The 16,087-nt window shown below is 31.7% G+C and overlaps 4 protein-coding genes and 1 long non-coding RNA gene across 14 annotated transcripts in view; 2 read left to right on the top strand and 3 right to left on the bottom strand.

The window, feature by feature from the left end:
* LOC132913118 (kinase D-interacting substrate of 220 kDa) overlaps nt 1-2,354 on the top strand; it is a 43,198-nt gene extending 40,844 nt beyond the window's left edge. For all 8 annotated transcript variants that reach the window (XM_060971104.1, XM_060971101.1, XM_060971100.1 and 5 more), the window contains one exon: nt 1,057-2,354. In XM_060971104.1, coding sequence (XP_060827087.1) covers nt 1,057-1,820 — 764 coding nt within the window. In that variant the 3' untranslated portion in view covers nt 1,821-2,354. The remainder of the gene's footprint in view (nt 1-1,056) is intronic.
* LOC132913143 (uncharacterized) lies at nt 54-1,139 on the bottom strand. The gene is made up of 2 exons (XR_009659331.1): nt 997-1,139; nt 54-208 (listed from the first exon to the last, which is right to left on the bottom strand). It is a non-coding gene; the product is annotated as an uncharacterized LOC132913143 (long non-coding RNA).
* Nucleotides 2,355-3,032: 678 nt separating the features above from the next.
* Nucleotides 3,033-9,089, bottom strand: LOC132913124 (band 4.1-like protein 5). Of its 3 annotated transcripts, XM_060971119.1 has the most exons (8): nt 8,484-9,084; nt 8,095-8,413; nt 7,544-7,691; nt 7,239-7,415; nt 6,452-7,156; nt 5,925-6,358; nt 5,102-5,524; nt 3,033-4,887 (listed from the first exon to the last, which is right to left on the bottom strand). In XM_060971119.1, the coding sequence occupies exons 2-8, from the start codon at nt 8,257-8,259 to the stop codon at nt 4,756-4,758; spliced, it is 2,184 nt and encodes a 727-aa protein (XP_060827102.1). In that variant the 5' UTR covers nt 8,260-8,413; nt 8,484-9,084; the 3' UTR covers nt 3,033-4,755. The 3 variants fall into 3 exon arrangements, with proteins under 3 accessions (XP_060827102.1, XP_060827104.1, XP_060827103.1); XM_060971121.1 differs by lacking the exon at nt 5,102-5,524 and having other exon boundaries at nt 8,484-9,089; XM_060971120.1 differs by lacking the exon at nt 8,484-9,084 and having other exon boundaries at nt 8,065-8,227.
* Nucleotides 9,090-10,183: 1,094 nt separating this feature from the next.
* Nucleotides 10,184-12,421, bottom strand: LOC132913786 (small ribosomal subunit protein uS2). Its single transcript, XM_060972352.1, has 6 exons — nt 12,272-12,421; nt 11,683-11,844; nt 11,404-11,609; nt 10,877-11,164; nt 10,429-10,653; nt 10,184-10,340 (listed from the first exon to the last, which is right to left on the bottom strand). Exons 2-6 carry the CDS (start codon nt 11,813-11,815, stop codon nt 10,263-10,265), a joined length of 930 nt encoding a protein of 309 aa, XP_060828335.1. The 5' UTR covers nt 11,816-11,844; nt 12,272-12,421; the 3' UTR covers nt 10,184-10,262.
* Nucleotides 12,422-12,851: 430 nt separating this feature from the next.
* On the top strand, nt 12,852-15,798 carry LOC132913776 (integrator complex subunit 13). Its single transcript, XM_060972325.1, has 9 exons — nt 12,852-13,200; nt 13,269-13,343; nt 13,417-13,703; nt 13,782-13,872; nt 13,947-14,154; nt 14,231-14,610; nt 14,700-14,861; nt 14,939-15,270; nt 15,367-15,798. Exons 1-9 carry the CDS (start codon nt 12,985-12,987, stop codon nt 15,650-15,652), a joined length of 2,037 nt encoding a protein of 678 aa, XP_060828308.1. The 5' UTR covers nt 12,852-12,984; the 3' UTR covers nt 15,653-15,798.
* The last annotated feature ends 289 nt before the right edge of the window (nt 15,799-16,087 follow it).

Here is a 16,087-nt window from a genome sequence, read left to right as displayed (position 1 = left end):
ATGAAATCGTAGCAGTATTATGAACAGATAGGTGTACCTACATACAACGGACAGTCAATAAAAATCTAATTTATTTATATACATATATATTTTAAGTATAATATATATGATAGAAATTAAAAGAATTATTATCACCTTCATCCTACTATTGACTCTACATGTGCCAAATTTTTGAAAATGTGCCAACGCGTTACGAGAGACTGGGTTACTATAATTAAATAATATAAAATGAATATCTGTGTTAAAAAAAGAAAAACGTCATTCATTGTAATATATTATTATTATTACGGTAGTGATTTGGATGTATGCGTTATCATAGATATAGTAAAAATATCATTTTCGTATAGTAGTTTAAGTACATTAATGGTATAGCTTGCGAAAAAGAAAACTGTGTCATTTTGTATTCTTAAAATTATGGAAAATACTCTACGTATTCCTGTCACAAATAATATAATGCTAATGCTTAATAATCATACATTCAGAAATACTGTATTTTTCCATAATGAACACATTTGTAAAACAGGCTGTGATAATTAGTTGTTAATGTCATTGAATGTTATACGAATACACTTCTTTTTGGGATGTTTATGCTGATAGATCTTGTATATTTAGAAAGATAAGCTTCTACAAGAAAACTTTTTATATACCAAAGTAAAGACTATCATTATATTTTCTTCTTTATTCGTGTGTTCTTTGGTACTGCATGTACAATTATCTTAACTGAATTGTTGGATAATTATATTATAAATGCGAATGGCAATAAAACTCTGTTGGAAACTTGAAGTGATATTATCTTTCTTAGACTAGATCTATAAGCTTATCGAGTGCTTTAATTTTATATCGTTATTTAAAATCACAACAATATTACGAACAATTAAATCATCTCATCAAAAAAAAAAAAAAATTTAATAACTAATCGTGTTTCATTTAGGAATCCTCTTCTATAATGCTTAATGTTTTATCATTCGCCGCTTAACGGATGAGCTTTCAACTTACATTTAATGCATCTCGTGCGACCAAAAAGGAAAAACTGGATAATATGAAGATTTGTTTTAGGATCCATTTCGATGGCCCCTCAAGATACAGATTACGTGATTCTTCAATCTAATCCACTTCTACACTGGGTACCAGTCAACGATGAACCAGAGACGTCAGATGACAGCTCGTTCGAGTCGACAGTACATCTTCAACGTACGAACTCTCAACGTAGTATTACATCTCAACTTAGCACCAGATCGGCTTGTTCATTCGGACGTAAAGAGCTAAGAAAGAGTGGAGGCAATTCTATCAGTAGTAGACCAGCGTCGCTTTTTGTGTCTCCTCCGCCTTCTCCCAGACCTGCCTTCAGATCTAAGTCAACAGATGAAAACTATGTAGCTAATAATATACCCATGAAATCGGCTATCTCTACACCTATGAAGAAACGACGTTCAACGTCGACTTTAAACGATGAGTTAATTTTATCGGTCCCTGTTCCAAACTCCAGCTTGGAAAAGTTAAGCAAACTGAAAGATCGTCTTATGGGGACGTTACCTGTCTCACCTGCTCCAGGAGAGAGCGAGGATGAGTCCACGCCGTTAGTTTCCGAATTATCTACTCCAACTCACTCGCAATCCGATAGCGTGTTTAAACACGACTGCAGCGAGGAGAACAGTAGCTCAATTTCCTCAAATAAAAGTTTACCACGTGATGGAGAACGATCCATCGATGTTGTTGATTATTCCGACACTGTTAGTTTAATGGTACGAGAAGCTTCGCAAGTGCGGTTCCTATCGCGTCAAGACGCCGAGGAATGGGACAATCCCGAAACACCTGTTTGATGTCATCTGCTACACAGTTGTTAGCCAGTCTCCTTAATATGCAATAATGCATGATAAAAAAACTTTAAATGAAATGGTACTTAAATCGGGGCATGTGATATATATTTTCAAAGAGAGAGATAGTCAAAACAGCAAATTGAAAAACTCACACACTTTGTACATAGTAAATAGAAGATATCGAACTTTTTAGATAAAGCGTTCGAAGCTGTTCATGCATCAGAGCGATAATATTAGACAAAGAGAGAATGCCTTTTATGCAACATATGTATAGTATGTTTGAGTTCATTGTTGCAGAAGATATGTCTGATAATCACACTCTAACATTCCTTGATACTAATTTTAATGCATTTAACGGGACGCCAGTGTATCAGCTGTTTCTTTTTAAAGAAGTGAAACAGAAAACATTTCTTTTATCATATTGTAAACATATGCTGAATGATTAATTGAAGTCAATTCATGAAAGCAGTAATGAAACTCGACAAATTATATGTACAAAAAAATAAATTATATTTAATAAATCCTAATTGTCTCATACCGGATGGTATTGATTTTAAATATTAGTATTAAATATCAAATATATTATAACAAGTAAATAAATATTACTAATTTATACGACAGTGGATGTCATAAAATCAACACGATATTTTATGATAGCAAATATCTGTGTTAGTAAGATACCCCTTTTCACATTGCTTTCATTATCACGCATTTAAACATAAAATTAAAGAGTAAATCTTTATAGCTAGGTAACAAAAAATTGTTAATTATCATTCTCTAATTTCTAAAAGACTATTGGTACTATATCACATGTATATGTATATCGAGGGACAATATTGAACTCCATAAGTTTTATTATTTCAGTACTTAAATTTTTAATGAAAATTTTTTTATGAAGTTCTACTAGACGTTACGTAGATTGCCACAATCTTAATGAATTTTTATTGTAAACTTCGTCTTGCAAAGTTACAAAGAGGGTACTATTATTTTAACATTGTTTAATAATGTTTCAATGCCTAGTTTATAAAATACATAGAAAATGAATAAATACATCTTTAAGGGATTTACAACACAACTTTTTAATAATACTTTTTTATTACAAAGCAAAAAATTATACATATGTATATAACAGTGGATGTATATGTATGTATGTATATATATATATATATAATACTTTAGGACGGAATACATTAGGGTTATTGGTTAATAATAGCATTGTAAACACAAGTAATATATATATTAGATTTACAAATAATAGTATTATATGTACTTTGCTTATTACTATTAAATATAGTATATTTAAATACATAGAACATCGAACAGCGCCTTATTCTACTTTCATAAATGCTCATATATGGAATATAATAAGTACTTTAACAGCCTTTTGCGTAATTCGAAACGTGTCCTACTTTTCATAACTTATGTTCTGACAAACATAATGTTTCATAGCTGCCTTTTAAATGCATTACGCATAACAACTTTCGTAATACAATAAACTATCAGATCTCAATGTATGAAATAATATTTACCATTAATCTAGTCATAAATTGTTCTTTTCACTCTAGAAAAATTTGTACGCTATTTGCTCTTTCAAAAATCATAAATTTTTTTAGTTTATTGCATTACATATTTAAAAGAAGCAATTTTTTTATAAAATACTGATATGTTAGTTACAAATATTATAATTACAAAAACAATAAAAACTATGAGAGAAAGAGAAAACATTTTGGCGGTACAACATAATATGATAAAAAGTAAGATATAGTAGATATCGATACATAGATATAAATTATAAATCTTTTCTATGAATAATGAACTATATTATCGTTTCCTCGTAATTTTTTATAAAAGTAAATCGATAAAAAAAGGATCATCTCTTATGAAATAATTATATCTATAACAATGTACATATGTTCGTGAATAAAGGTATTTTCAACAATAAAACGTTTTATAGTAAATAAAAAATAAATTGATAGGAATGAGCATAAATTTTAATAAAGATATCTTCCTTTATTATTGTTATCAAAGGCACTATGGCAAATGGAAAATATCTAAACAGTATTGAAATACTTCTAGTAGACTATTATCTGGGCACTCAGATTTCATTTATAAATTCTAAGTAATAAAATATTTCCAATTATATATAAATATACAATTAGACGAGAAATAAGTCAATTCAATAAATTTAATTTTTAGTAGGAGCTCCATACATTACATTATCTTTTTAATGTATGTGTGTGTTCTTATTGTATAATAAGATATAAGGACACTTAACTCTGTAAAAATTGACTATGTTATACAATAATAAATATAGAACACACATAAATAATTTGTATGGCAGAACTGAATTGATAATGTATTAAAATAAAACAATTATTCATGAAGAGCAGATATAAAAATATGGAAAAAATATTAATTTTTTTATGACATAGGTACTGTACTTAGAAAATCTGATTTCTATGCATGATTTCTCTTGCATTAAAGAGTACTAATGCAGTTGTCAAATGGTATATTACTCGAAGTACAGACTCAAAACATCAATCTCGTATAAAAAATACGTTAAGTAAAAAAAATAATTTTTACTTAGGAATTATATTTATACAATTCATATTTCTTGAAATTGTAAAAATTAATACAATTTTTCAAATTAGATGCTTATATGAATTAAAATTATATAAAATTAAATACTTACATAAATGCAAATTATTCGTAATTTGCAAAAAATATAAATGCTGACTGGTCCCATTGATATAATATGTCAAATTATTCTTTCATTTTATTGTATTACTTCTTTTCCTACTTAGGCAACATTGTACTCCTATAGGCACTTTAAGCAAGTTAGTACATATTATAAGGAAGACCAAATTTGATAAATATTTTTCTTTTTGTTTTTAGAATTGTAATCTGTTTTTATATATTTCGTTGATTACTTAATACTTTAAAGTTGCGTTGTGATTACAGTCTTCCTCGTAATTACTGTATGTTTAATTGGAGTTTGATCTGCCGTCGTTGTTTGTGATGGATCGGCTACTAGCCAAGGACTGATATCGGAAACAGCCGAATTATCATCCTAGAACAGAAGAAAAATATGCAGAATATTAAATATTCAGATGCATTGTAATTTCGATATAAAATTTTTACGATTTTACAGATGTTTAAAAAAAGGTAAAAAAAACAAGCCCATATTTGCATACAATTTGCACAAGCTAAAGCATTTTTAGACGAATACAAGGACTACGTGTGTTACATTAGTTAACTGACAAACATTCAAAAATGAGCCACACCTTATGAGTAAGAGTCGTAGTAGTTGTTTGTATTTCTTCAGTTTTCACGACTCTCGCTCCGTTTTTCTCTGTTTCCACTTCAGTTTTCTTTTCAACCGTGGGCTGTATTTCTTTAAAAGGATTAAGCAAACCCAAAAACGGATTCGAATCTATAAACGGGTTTGTATTCGCTTTCTTTTCCTCTTCCGTTTTTGTATCCTCCTCGGTATTTTCAGAGACAGTAGTAACTTCGTTGTTATTATCGCTAGTGAAGGGATTGAACGGATTCTGAGATTGATTTGAAACTTTAGGATTCAATTGTGTTGTTTTTTGTTCAATTTGTCCCCAGCTGTCTAGAGAAAAATGCGTTACGGTAACGTTGTCATCCGCTGATGGATTTGTCATCATAGCACCACTTACTGACAGTGTCAATTTATCTCCACCCTAAATAAGAGGTAACGCAAAAAAGCAAACGAATCACATCTAAAGCTTAGAAGCACAAAACGATAAAACAAATATTGGAAAACGACGAAACAAGATATGAAAAAGAAAAATTCAAGGCATATTTCAGTCCATAAAATGAAAGAATATATCGCGTATATACAAATTTTTTAAGTCTATTATAAATTTTTGTTTGTAATGTCTGCGTAATTGCTACGATTGTACTAATTCAAATACCAAATAATATTTTTCTGAATGCATTTATTTAAAAAATGTAAAGTAATTCAATTAATCAATAGCATTCTAAAAAAACAACTTTCTACTGTATAAATTACCCGTAATTATGTCAATATGTTGCATAATGAATAATATCAACAATATTAAAGAATTTTAGTTTTCTTACCACCGATACAATTGTTGCTGCATCAGAATGCTGATTGTTCTTAGTAATAACTGGAGATGCATCCATAGACGTGATGGAAACCAAATTTGAATTTTTTCCTTGCTCTAGAGACTTTGCTTTCAGTATATTGCACTTTAATGATTCTGGCGGAATAGGCGTACGTGGGGGCAGTGAAGAGGTACCACCAACTTGATTATTTGGCACTAACGATGTTTGGTTAGTAATATTTTCGATGATTAAACTCGTTTTCACAGGTTCTGTTTCTTTCTCAGTGTTAGCAACTGTTGTTTGATTTCTAGGCTCTAAAGGTTGCTGATCTTTGGCCAGTGATTTCAGTAAAGAATCTACCAAAGGTGAAGATGTAGCATGTACGCTGGAGTCTGACGATTTTGTACTGCATTGACTCGGCTGACGTTGCAAGGACTCTTCTTCGTCTATAAAGAAAAATACTTATCAAGATTAGAAAATTCATTATACAGCAATTTTATATCTTTGCTGGCACAAAGAAGATACTTTTTTATACTTACTGTTAACTACTGGAGCTGGTGGTTGCGGTTGTTCCACTTGCTGACGTTGACGTTCTCTTAAAACGTGGCTTTGACGACGCGCGTATCTTTGACTTGGTCGTCTTTCAAATTGTACTGTTCTGCGTGCTCTATTCAGCTGAGTGGTTTGAAATTCGGTTTTACCGCTGTAACGAAAACGTGAACCCATACGAAAGAAATTTTGGCGTCCACTAGCACCTTTAACGGGTGCACGTAATCGAAAGAAAGCATGATGCTCTACAGCGCACTTCCATAAATGTTTGCAAGCCTTTTCATTGACAAGTCTGAACACAAACGTATGTTCTTGTTCTCCTCTCCCTTCGTCATCCTCTTCCACCACAACTAATGTTAGTTTCTTCTTTTTAAAGTCTAGCCGACCAATCTTGGGCCAAAAGAACAAGCCTATTTTTTGTGTGCCTTCGAAGACCAAGATTCCCGTTGGCGTTAATCCCAAAGAGTATTCACATGCGTCTTTACCAAGAACGGTATGCATATCTACACCATACATATCTAACCATTTAGCTTTACTGAGATAAGCTGATTCAGCTTGTGCTGGACTAAGACCAGAACATTTGGCGTATTCTTCAAGTATTTCAAGCTCCATTTGCTCTGTTTGACCTGGTACAAATCTAAATTCTGATACTGTTGCTGCACTATGTATGGCAGGATCATAATCACCAAGTTCAGCTAGAAGTACAAATAAATTTATATCAAATATAATTAAAATTCATATATTTCTTAACTTATTCATTCTTTTTTAGATACCTACATTGAAGAGATAAAGCAGCCAATTGCACAGCAACTTGATGAGGACAATGAAGTTTTCCTTCCAAAACATCTTGCTTTAATTGCAAGAAAAACTGGTATCTTGTTAATTCTTCGCGCAATGTATTAGGTTCTGATGAGTAAAACTTTACCTTGAGCCGTAAAGTATATGGTGGTCCAACTACATAAAATACCATTTGTTAATAATAAAACAACGAATAATTAATTTTGGAAATGGAAGGAAAAGTGATGCATTAATTTCAATGAACAAAAGGAAATTTGTTTAATGAATAGAAAAAACAAACATACTTTTTACTTGTTTCTTTATGGGCTTAGTGGGATCTAGCCAATGCTGAACATTATTGCTATCTGTATATTGCAATCCAAAATAATCTTTCTCTATTAAATCTAAACTATAAAACACTTGTTCATATAAGTCGCTAGCCAATGCTTTTTTCTGTAACACAAAAATAATTCACAAAAATATCAAAATTTGTGTACCAAGAATATAAAAGATAATAATAATATGTAAGACAGACATGGGTGGTATTTATAGAAAGAAACAATTTAATTTGATAAAATCAAGGAAAATATTAAGCGCATCACAGATGTATAAAAATTAAGGAGATAGAAAATAGAACTAAAAAATACAAATGAAGATTATAGGAGAAGAACATAATCAGTCTAATTTCTTACAAAGAAACAGGTTTAATATTCAGTATGTTATCAATCAATTCCATCGCTCCTTCCTATTTACATTAACCAAACATTAGCATAAAAATTAAATAGCAAATATTATTTATTAGATAAGAAATATTTTCAATAATTACCATTGTTTTTTAATAGATTATTCTACTCACTGACAACTCTATTGGTAGATCCGTGCCATCAAGCAAAACGACCCTACATTGAACAACATTCTTATTGCTGAGCAATCGCTGATTTTTTATTTGGGACGACGTAGTCTGTCCGCTGACACTACGAGCCCTACGTCGTGACAAAAATCTTAACATTTTATTTGACATACGTTGAAGCAAATTTGCTCGTCGTCCAACAAACGATATATTGACCCAAAACGCTACATTCCTTCTTCTACGCGGATATTATACTTTTCCGCGATACGTCGCGTCGGTTAATACGCCCACTTGTACACGTAAAACACGCGTAACCACGTCGAAGCTACGAGGAAAAGAATAATTAATTAAATGTACATGTTAGAAGTTGAATTAGAAAAGAGATTTTATGTTACTTTTATGTTTGTTGACTAGACATAATAAATCTCGAAATCCAAACCTATCCGGAGAAGATACACATCTCTTGGTCCCATTGGTACTGAACGCTGTGAATATTTTTTATATTGATAAATAGATGGGGCTAGTATCGGCGAACATTTAGTTTTAGTTAGAATTGTTTAACATTGTTTAAGAAGTGTCATTTGAACTGTAGATTTTGTTTTTGTCAAGAGTACATTACTCCTAATCTCAGTTAAACGTTCTTTTAAATAAAATTCATAAAATAATATATGTTATTTGTTTTTAAAGATGTTTGTATGACAAGGAATTTGGTCGATGTCTAATTAAATATTGAAGATTAAAGATTAGAGGAAAGAAGTTAACTATCATCTTAATAGTGAGCATCAACTTTTCATCTAAGGCAAAAAACACAGTAAAAGAGTCTAGATCCCCTACTGTATTGCGTCAACGCTCAAACCGCGTTGAAATCACTCATTCTTGTCCAATCACGAAAGTTACGCAGCGCTGAGTACGGATAGTACTTAGATGGTTGACCGCATAGGAATTCCGTGTGGTGTTGACACTTCTGCAATTTTCTTTTTCACATAATTTAATTTCTATTTCGCAAAAATAACGCTGAAAGAAAAGTCTTTTTTATTACAAAGGTTTCTTCCACGTAGAGAAAAAGAAAAATGTAAATAATCCATTTTTAATTGGATATTGTACACATAAACTATATACATATATGTATATATATAAATATATTCATAATATACACCATCCGCATTGTAATTTAGAATGAAGATAAAATTTGAAGTTTATATACGAATCAAATAATGTTTATAAGAATATTGCAAGATTTACATTATTAATTCTATAAGTTAATTACAAAATTATATAAACTAGATTATAAGGATACCATATCATAGTCAATTGTACAGTTCTTATTCCACTTTATCTCAGTCCTTATCTTACAGTAGATATACTATCTTCGTCACACAATATAATCGTCTTCTTCTAACACAAGATGTATATCTATCTTTGTTGCACTGTAATGTTCTCCTTTTCTATGAATAACATACATACTGCCATCTATTACCAAAGAGAGGAACAGAAATTTGGACTTTTCATGGAGAGATGGCAGAACATGATTTGTCTGACAGGCCTTTCAGGACAAGAAGCTTAATTTTTGTCTTCCGACACGTCCCATGCTGCCATCTATCCAAAAATGGTTGAAGTTTCAGTTCCTTTCCTTTCTAATAGATGGCAGAACAAGGTTTGTCTGACAGACCTTTCAGGACAAGAAGCTTAATTTTTTCCTTCCGACAAGGCCCATGCTGCCATCTATCCATAAATGGTTGAAGTTTCAGTTCCTTTCCTTTCTAATAGATGGCAGCACAAGGTTTGTCGGACAGGCCTTTAAGTATAAAGCTTAATTCGTCTTCGGACAAGTTCCATTCTGTCATCTATCCATAGCTGGATTAAGTTTCAGTTCCTTTCCTATCTAATAGATGGCAGCACATGGCTTGTCCGTAGACGGGAAAAGCACTAATGTATGACATTGTATTCACCGGTGTAAGGTGATTTTTCGTAATAAATTTAATAAATACTTCTAAAAATATGTGATTGGACATATTAATTTATGTACTTTTATTATTGGATCTTCTTAACTAAATCCCTATTTTTGATGGTCTATGATATAAATAATAAAAATATGTTGAAAGTTTTATATATTTATTTTTCTTCATACACTATTCGAAGTTTGTCAGTGTAAAAAATCATCAAAGAGAATGATATTACCACTTCTCTGTTGTGGCACCTCCCCAACTTTGTCCTGTGGCAGATGGTGTTGTTGTGGTCCATTCGTCCGAAGTCTGCTTAGCAGGAAATAATAAGTAATAATGTTTTGCTTTATTTCTAATATCAAGTTATTTTACAAAAAATAAGAGATTTTATTATTACCTGAGCAGCCCAGTCCCCACTAGCTGGGAATGCTTGTGCAGCTCCTGTAGTCGGAATAGCTGCTGCGGTTGGAGTTGCTACGTCGTCTGCCCAATTTTCAGGAGCTACGGTACCAGTGTCAACTTCATTGACCCATCCTGGTTCAGCAGCAGTTGTAACTTCAACCGTTCCTGTAAACTCTTTAGCAGGTGCAATTTCCTTGGCAGCTTGTTCTTCCTTCTCAGCCTGTGGAAACATTTCGACAATTTATTTATTGGTCATTTATATTAAAATACATATAAGCTCCAGAAATATATTCAGCAAAGATTAAGCCATATTCTATAAGGTCAACAACTATATTTCTGAATATTATGTTTTCATCATTTAGGAAGTATAAGTATAGATAGAAACTATATACAAGTATTAAACAAAACAAAATAAATGCTATTATAATCGTATAAATATTGACCTCCTCTGGATCTCTGTAAAAGAACAAGTCGACGACAACATCCCACTTGGTTTCACGAGCAATAGAGCCTCTTAATCTCAGTACTTCTCTTGCCAACAACCACCACATAAGACCAACACAATGAAGACTCTTTGTATTACAGGGAATTGCAATATCGACAAAACGAAGAGGTGAGTCGGTGTTACAAAAAGCAATTACTGGGATATTCACGTAACTGGCCTCGGTAATTGGCTGATGATCGGTAGATGGATCAGTAACGATCAACAGACGTGGTTCACGGAATGCAGACTGAAAATAATTGACAACATTATTATATTGTAATTTGGCAGTACCACAATATTCATACTTTAAATAAAATCAGAAAAGATTAAGCCAAATTAAACCAGCAAAGATAAATTATGGAAAATGAATGTTCATCATTTAAAATAGTATAATAAATATAAAATAAATAATATATACAATTTTAAATTAAATTTTGAAACCGGTCATTTGACCCAACAGGGTAAGGTTAGCATTAAGTAACTAACTTGAATTTGATTAGTGAAAGCACCAGGAGTAAAACGTCCAGCAATAGGAGTAGCTCCAGTATGCTGCGCAAATTTCAGAACAGCTCTTTGCCCGGTTTGGCGGCAACTGATGACAAACACTTCACTAGGATGTTCAATAGCAACAATGGCACGTGCTGCTAATAGCAATTTCTCCCAAGTGTGACGCAGATTAATAATGCTGATACCTATATTTTAAAATAATATATTTAACCATTTTAATTAACAATCAGTATTGTATTGCATATAAAGAAAACATACCATCGCTCTTCTTCTTATACACATATTGCTCCATTTGGAAGTTCACATTTTCAGCACCTAGGTGCGTATATGCAGCTAACATTTTAGTAACATCATCCTCTTTAAGAGACAATACGTCTAAACCTCCTGACATCTTAACGTTGTGGTTGAATTACGAGTAACCTAAACATACACATTGTTAATACATCATTACTGAATTGATCTAAACAAATAATTATTAATTACGTTTTTCGTTTATTCTCCTACTTTCTATTTATACATAATCTTATTTCATAATGTGAAATAAATTACTTATGTTCTTAATAATTTAAATTAAATTAATGCACTATTTGAATATAGAAATTTTAACAAAGAATGAACATTTACAACAGCAGAAAATGTAAATATTATTAAAAATTTACTTGAAAAATACTCCACGTGTATCAGCCCACAAGGTTATAATATAAATTTATTGCAACCACTTGTTATTAATATAAATTTTTATATGAAATTTAATCCCTATACAATTTTTACTATTTAACTAATAATTTTTTATACTTCACATAAAAATAAATGCTATAAATAAAGAAAAAGATTTCAATATACTCACGTTATCAATGCCACTAGGAGACTTCCAGTTGGAAAGGAAGTTCCATGCTTTAATTCCTGTTAAGAGAAAAGGAGAGGAGAAAAGATTTACTTCTTCTCATATAGAACTCTCATATTATTATAAAAATTATAATATAATTTTACATTCTAAGTCAACTGTCTGGAAAAAGTAGCATTTGAATTTTTCATAAATATATGGAATTGTAATTGAAGAGAGAATAAAACGGAAATGCATTGAGTTTCACCGGGGAATTTTAAATGTTAATACATTACAAGACGAATTCTACAAATAAAATTTATTATAATACTACAATAATTTACCAAAGCAATTCATTTAACCCACCAACTTTACAATATTTTATTTTCTAAATATTGTACACGATTAATTTATATTCTGCGAAAACAATTATGTTGTATTTGTATTTATAAAACAATATCTTTTTAAATAAAATAAATAAAAATAATTATAATGTTGCAATATGATTATAAAGTTCTTTAGATATATATATATATATATATATATATAATGTAATTACTCTATTGTGTTCTTATAATAATAAAAACATGTAATTTTAACATCTTTAGAATATTTTGTACTCTAACCTATAATATGGTATATTCTCGAGGCATTATCCTCTTTTCTATAAATGTATATCTAACGAACTGTCACGCGTTGTATGTGAAAAAAGCAGTTTATTAAGATGTTGTAGAAGAATGTATCCGGCAAATCATAAAACTATTTTTGTTTTGGATCACACGCCATATTTTGGTATATCTACTGAAGCTCCAATAGAATTTGATTTTCTGAAGAGTCGCGGTCAAAACTTAATTCCTTTGGCACCTGTTTGTAAATCTCTATGGACCAGCAGTGTAGAAGCTTCACTAGAATACTGTAGAATAGTGTGGGATCTCTTCCCAACTGGAAAATTGGTATATTATTTTATTTAATTATTATTGTCAAGTAAAATCTGTATATTTTGATTTTTTATCCTTTACAGATAAGATTTGTTGTAACCGATCGTGCAGCATATGTATTGAACTCATGGAGTCCATCGCAGCAAAATTTAAATCATGTAAGTAATATTAAATGTGTAATGTACTTGTATTTAAAAGTAATATGCCTAATTGTGATCGTTATGATTACAGATAATGAATGGCACAGCCATTCTAGGAATACCAACGAAGATGCCAAAACCTGGAGAAGATTATTCAGTTATACATGGTTTGAGAGTAGCAATTGAAACGCTTAACGAATGCTCAGAAATTCAACATGACAAGAGAACATCATTAAATGAGAATACTAGTAAGCTTGTTAATAGAGGAAGAGTGATATGTATTACTAGTGCACGAGATAATAGCAACATGAAAAACTTGGAAAATATATTTTTGAATGAATTAACTCAAGAAAATAAAACTGCTTTAGCTTCAGATCAGTTAGTATCTAAATCAATAATACATAGCATTGTCTATATGTATAATTTTATAACATAATTGCTGTGTTTGTATTTCAGTTTAATACCAGTAGATTATTGTCATTTAGTTATACTGAACATCTTCCCTAATAATATCGAGTCACAAGTTACTAGTCAGGGACCAAGAGAGGTATTTTATTTATTTCACCAATCACATTTTCAATTGTATATGAATAGAATTATTTAAAAAAAATTTTGTTTTAGGTTTCACCATTGTTAACAGTAGAAGTACATTCTATTAAGGCACCCGCATTACATTCAAAATTGTCTCACTTAATTTTATCTCACTATGATTTAGCTAGTACAACAGTAACCGGTATACCAATGAAAGAAGAACAGAATGCTAGTTCTTCTGCAAATTATGACGTCGAGATATTTCATTCTTCAGCTGCCCATTCAGCAATTTTAAAAGGTTGTACTATTAACTGTAAAATATAAATTATTTAATATGATATATGCATGAAAACATTACACGAATATCTTTATAGGAAACCCACAAGATTCTGCTTTAATTAAAACATTTAGAAGATTCGAAGAAGGATCAGAATATGAAACAGTGACTTTGAAGTGGTGCACACCACGAGGGTGCAGTGCAGCAGAAATGCAAAATTGCACAGCCATGCATAGAATCACACCTGTAGATGTAAATAGTAGACCTTCCTCTTGTTTGATTAACTTTTTGCTGAATGGTAGATCAGTAATGTTGGAAATGGCCAGGAAGAGTGGTGGAAAAACTATTTCTCATTTACTTGCTGCACACGGTGGAGAAATTTTTATACATACATTATCAACCGCTAGAAGCGTATTAGAAGATCCACCTTCCATTAGTGAAGGCTGTGGTGGTCGTGTCACTGATTACAGAATAACTGTAAATATATACATTCTATACATTTCCTTTGAAAAAAATCTTCATTTCTCCAGAATATCTTTCTATAATTGATATATTATTTGTGATAGGATTTTGGAAGATTGATGAGGAATAATGTATTGGTGCCTTTAAAAAGAAGTACAAACTGTAATGCCGAAGGTCCAGCAGAAAAGATGAGATCCAGATTAGAACGACATACGAAATATTGGCCAATTACTATTTCTAGTACACTTATGTTCAATCTGAAACAGGTACATATTTCAAATAAAATTTAGTTGATAAATTTTAGTTCAACTTCAGTATGTAATAGTATTCATGTGAATTGTAGTTAATAGATCCATTACCAGATTTAATGGTAAAGGAGGAACTTACTGCAGAGGAGGTCGTACAATGCAAACAGGTGATCTTCAGTTTATTGCAATTAGAAGCAAAACACGAAACCTTACCACTACCAAGTATAGGAGGTGGCCGTGGTGGGAAAGGTGGTGTACGCAGGGAAGAACACTACAGGCTGCTGTGGGGAGAATTAGAAACATTCTTAAAGCACCACTCAAATAATTCTGCTGCGCATTCTGAAGTTCTAACTTGTCTCCTCGAAGTACGAAGCAAAGATGACAAAGATAAAGTCGAATTGGATCAGGCGTTGCGCGAATTAGATGGGTAGGAATAATTTCTTGCAACATTTCCTTTGTTTTTCATTCAAAAAATGTTCTAAGAACCTTACATCGTTAATTAACCTTTTACATCGTTTCTTAGATTTGGCAAAGAAGATGTAACTGCTCGAGCTAGCGTAATAAGAGCAACGACCGATTCACCGATGTCGCCACCGCCAAGTACATCAATGTCACTCGGGAAACAACTCCACAAGGGTAGTCTCCATGCGCCTAAAAGTTTGTTAGATATTTGGTTGCAAAGAAGTGGTCCTAAGGAGAAGAAACCTGATTTCCATGGAAGAGTGAATAGTGATGGTCCCAAGGCAAAACTATATCCCAACTTAAAAGAGACTGGGCGAGAGCCACGCGAGCCTATCTTGGAAGGATAACGATTTGACTCGAGAAATTTTAATGAACCATACGCATATAAAATATTAGTTACAATAATTATTATTTGTTACCTACCATTAGTCGTAATGGATAATGCGTTACAATAATTTTGACCAGGAACAAATAACAATTCCTTAAGCTATAACTGGTCTACTAGTTTCCTTGTACCTAGAACATCAACTATCCTGTATCATCATGTTCCAGAGTGCTACTCATCCCGCATGCTGATTCACCAATAGATATAAGTGTACCTAGAAGGAACGTTAAGCGTGCTTCAAGGAATGGAGCAAATTCGACGAGATTCTCGATACAAGAGTACAAAGACACAATTGCAAGGGTTGCAACGTGACCGATGCTATCCAACGGAAAGAGATACGCGAAGCGATGCACCTGCGCCCGAAGATATGTGCGAGTAACAGCGCGAAAGTGTATCA

Source organism: Bombus pascuorum, chromosome 13 (assembly GCF_905332965.1).
Source record: "Bombus pascuorum chromosome 13, iyBomPasc1.1, whole genome shotgun sequence".
Lineage (NCBI taxonomy): Eukaryota > Metazoa > Arthropoda > Insecta > Hymenoptera > Apidae > Bombus > Bombus pascuorum.
The sequence above is the reverse complement of the archived record's forward strand: the minus strand, read 5'-3'. Positions and strand labels throughout refer to the sequence as shown.

Bases quoted from the DNA above. Each gene is read 5' to 3' on its own strand.
- LOC132913124 (XM_060971119.1), bottom strand. From the start codon at position 8,259: ATGTCAAATAAAATGTTAAGATTTTTGTCACGACGTAGGGCTCGTAGT. The intron at 7,416-7,543 runs GTATGTTTGTTT...TATTTTATGTAG, and splicing joins CATAAAGAAACAAGTAAAAA to TTGGACCACCATATACTTTA. The intron at 5,525-5,924 runs GTAAGAAAACTA...CCTCTTATTTAG, and splicing joins CAGCAACAATTGTATCGGTG to GGTGGAGATAAATTGACACT.
- LOC132913776 (XM_060972325.1), top strand. From the start codon at position 12,985: ATGTATCCGGCAAATCATAAAACTATTTTTGTTTTGGATCACACGCCA. The intron at 14,155-14,230 runs GTTGTACTATTA...ATATCTTTATAG, and splicing joins CCATTCAGCAATTTTAAAAG to GAAACCCACAAGATTCTGCT. The intron at 15,271-15,366 runs GTAGGAATAATT...ATCGTTTCTTAG, and splicing joins GCGTTGCGCGAATTAGATGG to ATTTGGCAAAGAAGATGTAA.
- LOC132913786 (XM_060972352.1), bottom strand. From the start codon at position 11,815: ATGTCAGGAGGTTTAGACGTATTGTCTCTTAAAGAGGATGATGTTACT. The intron at 11,610-11,682 runs GTATGTTTTCTT...TTTAAAATATAG, and splicing joins GTATAAGAAGAAGAGCGATG to GTATCAGCATTATTAATCTG. The intron at 10,654-10,876 runs GTCAATATTTAT...ATGTTTCCACAG, and splicing joins TTTACAGAGATCCAGAGGAG to GCTGAGAAGGAAGAACAAGC.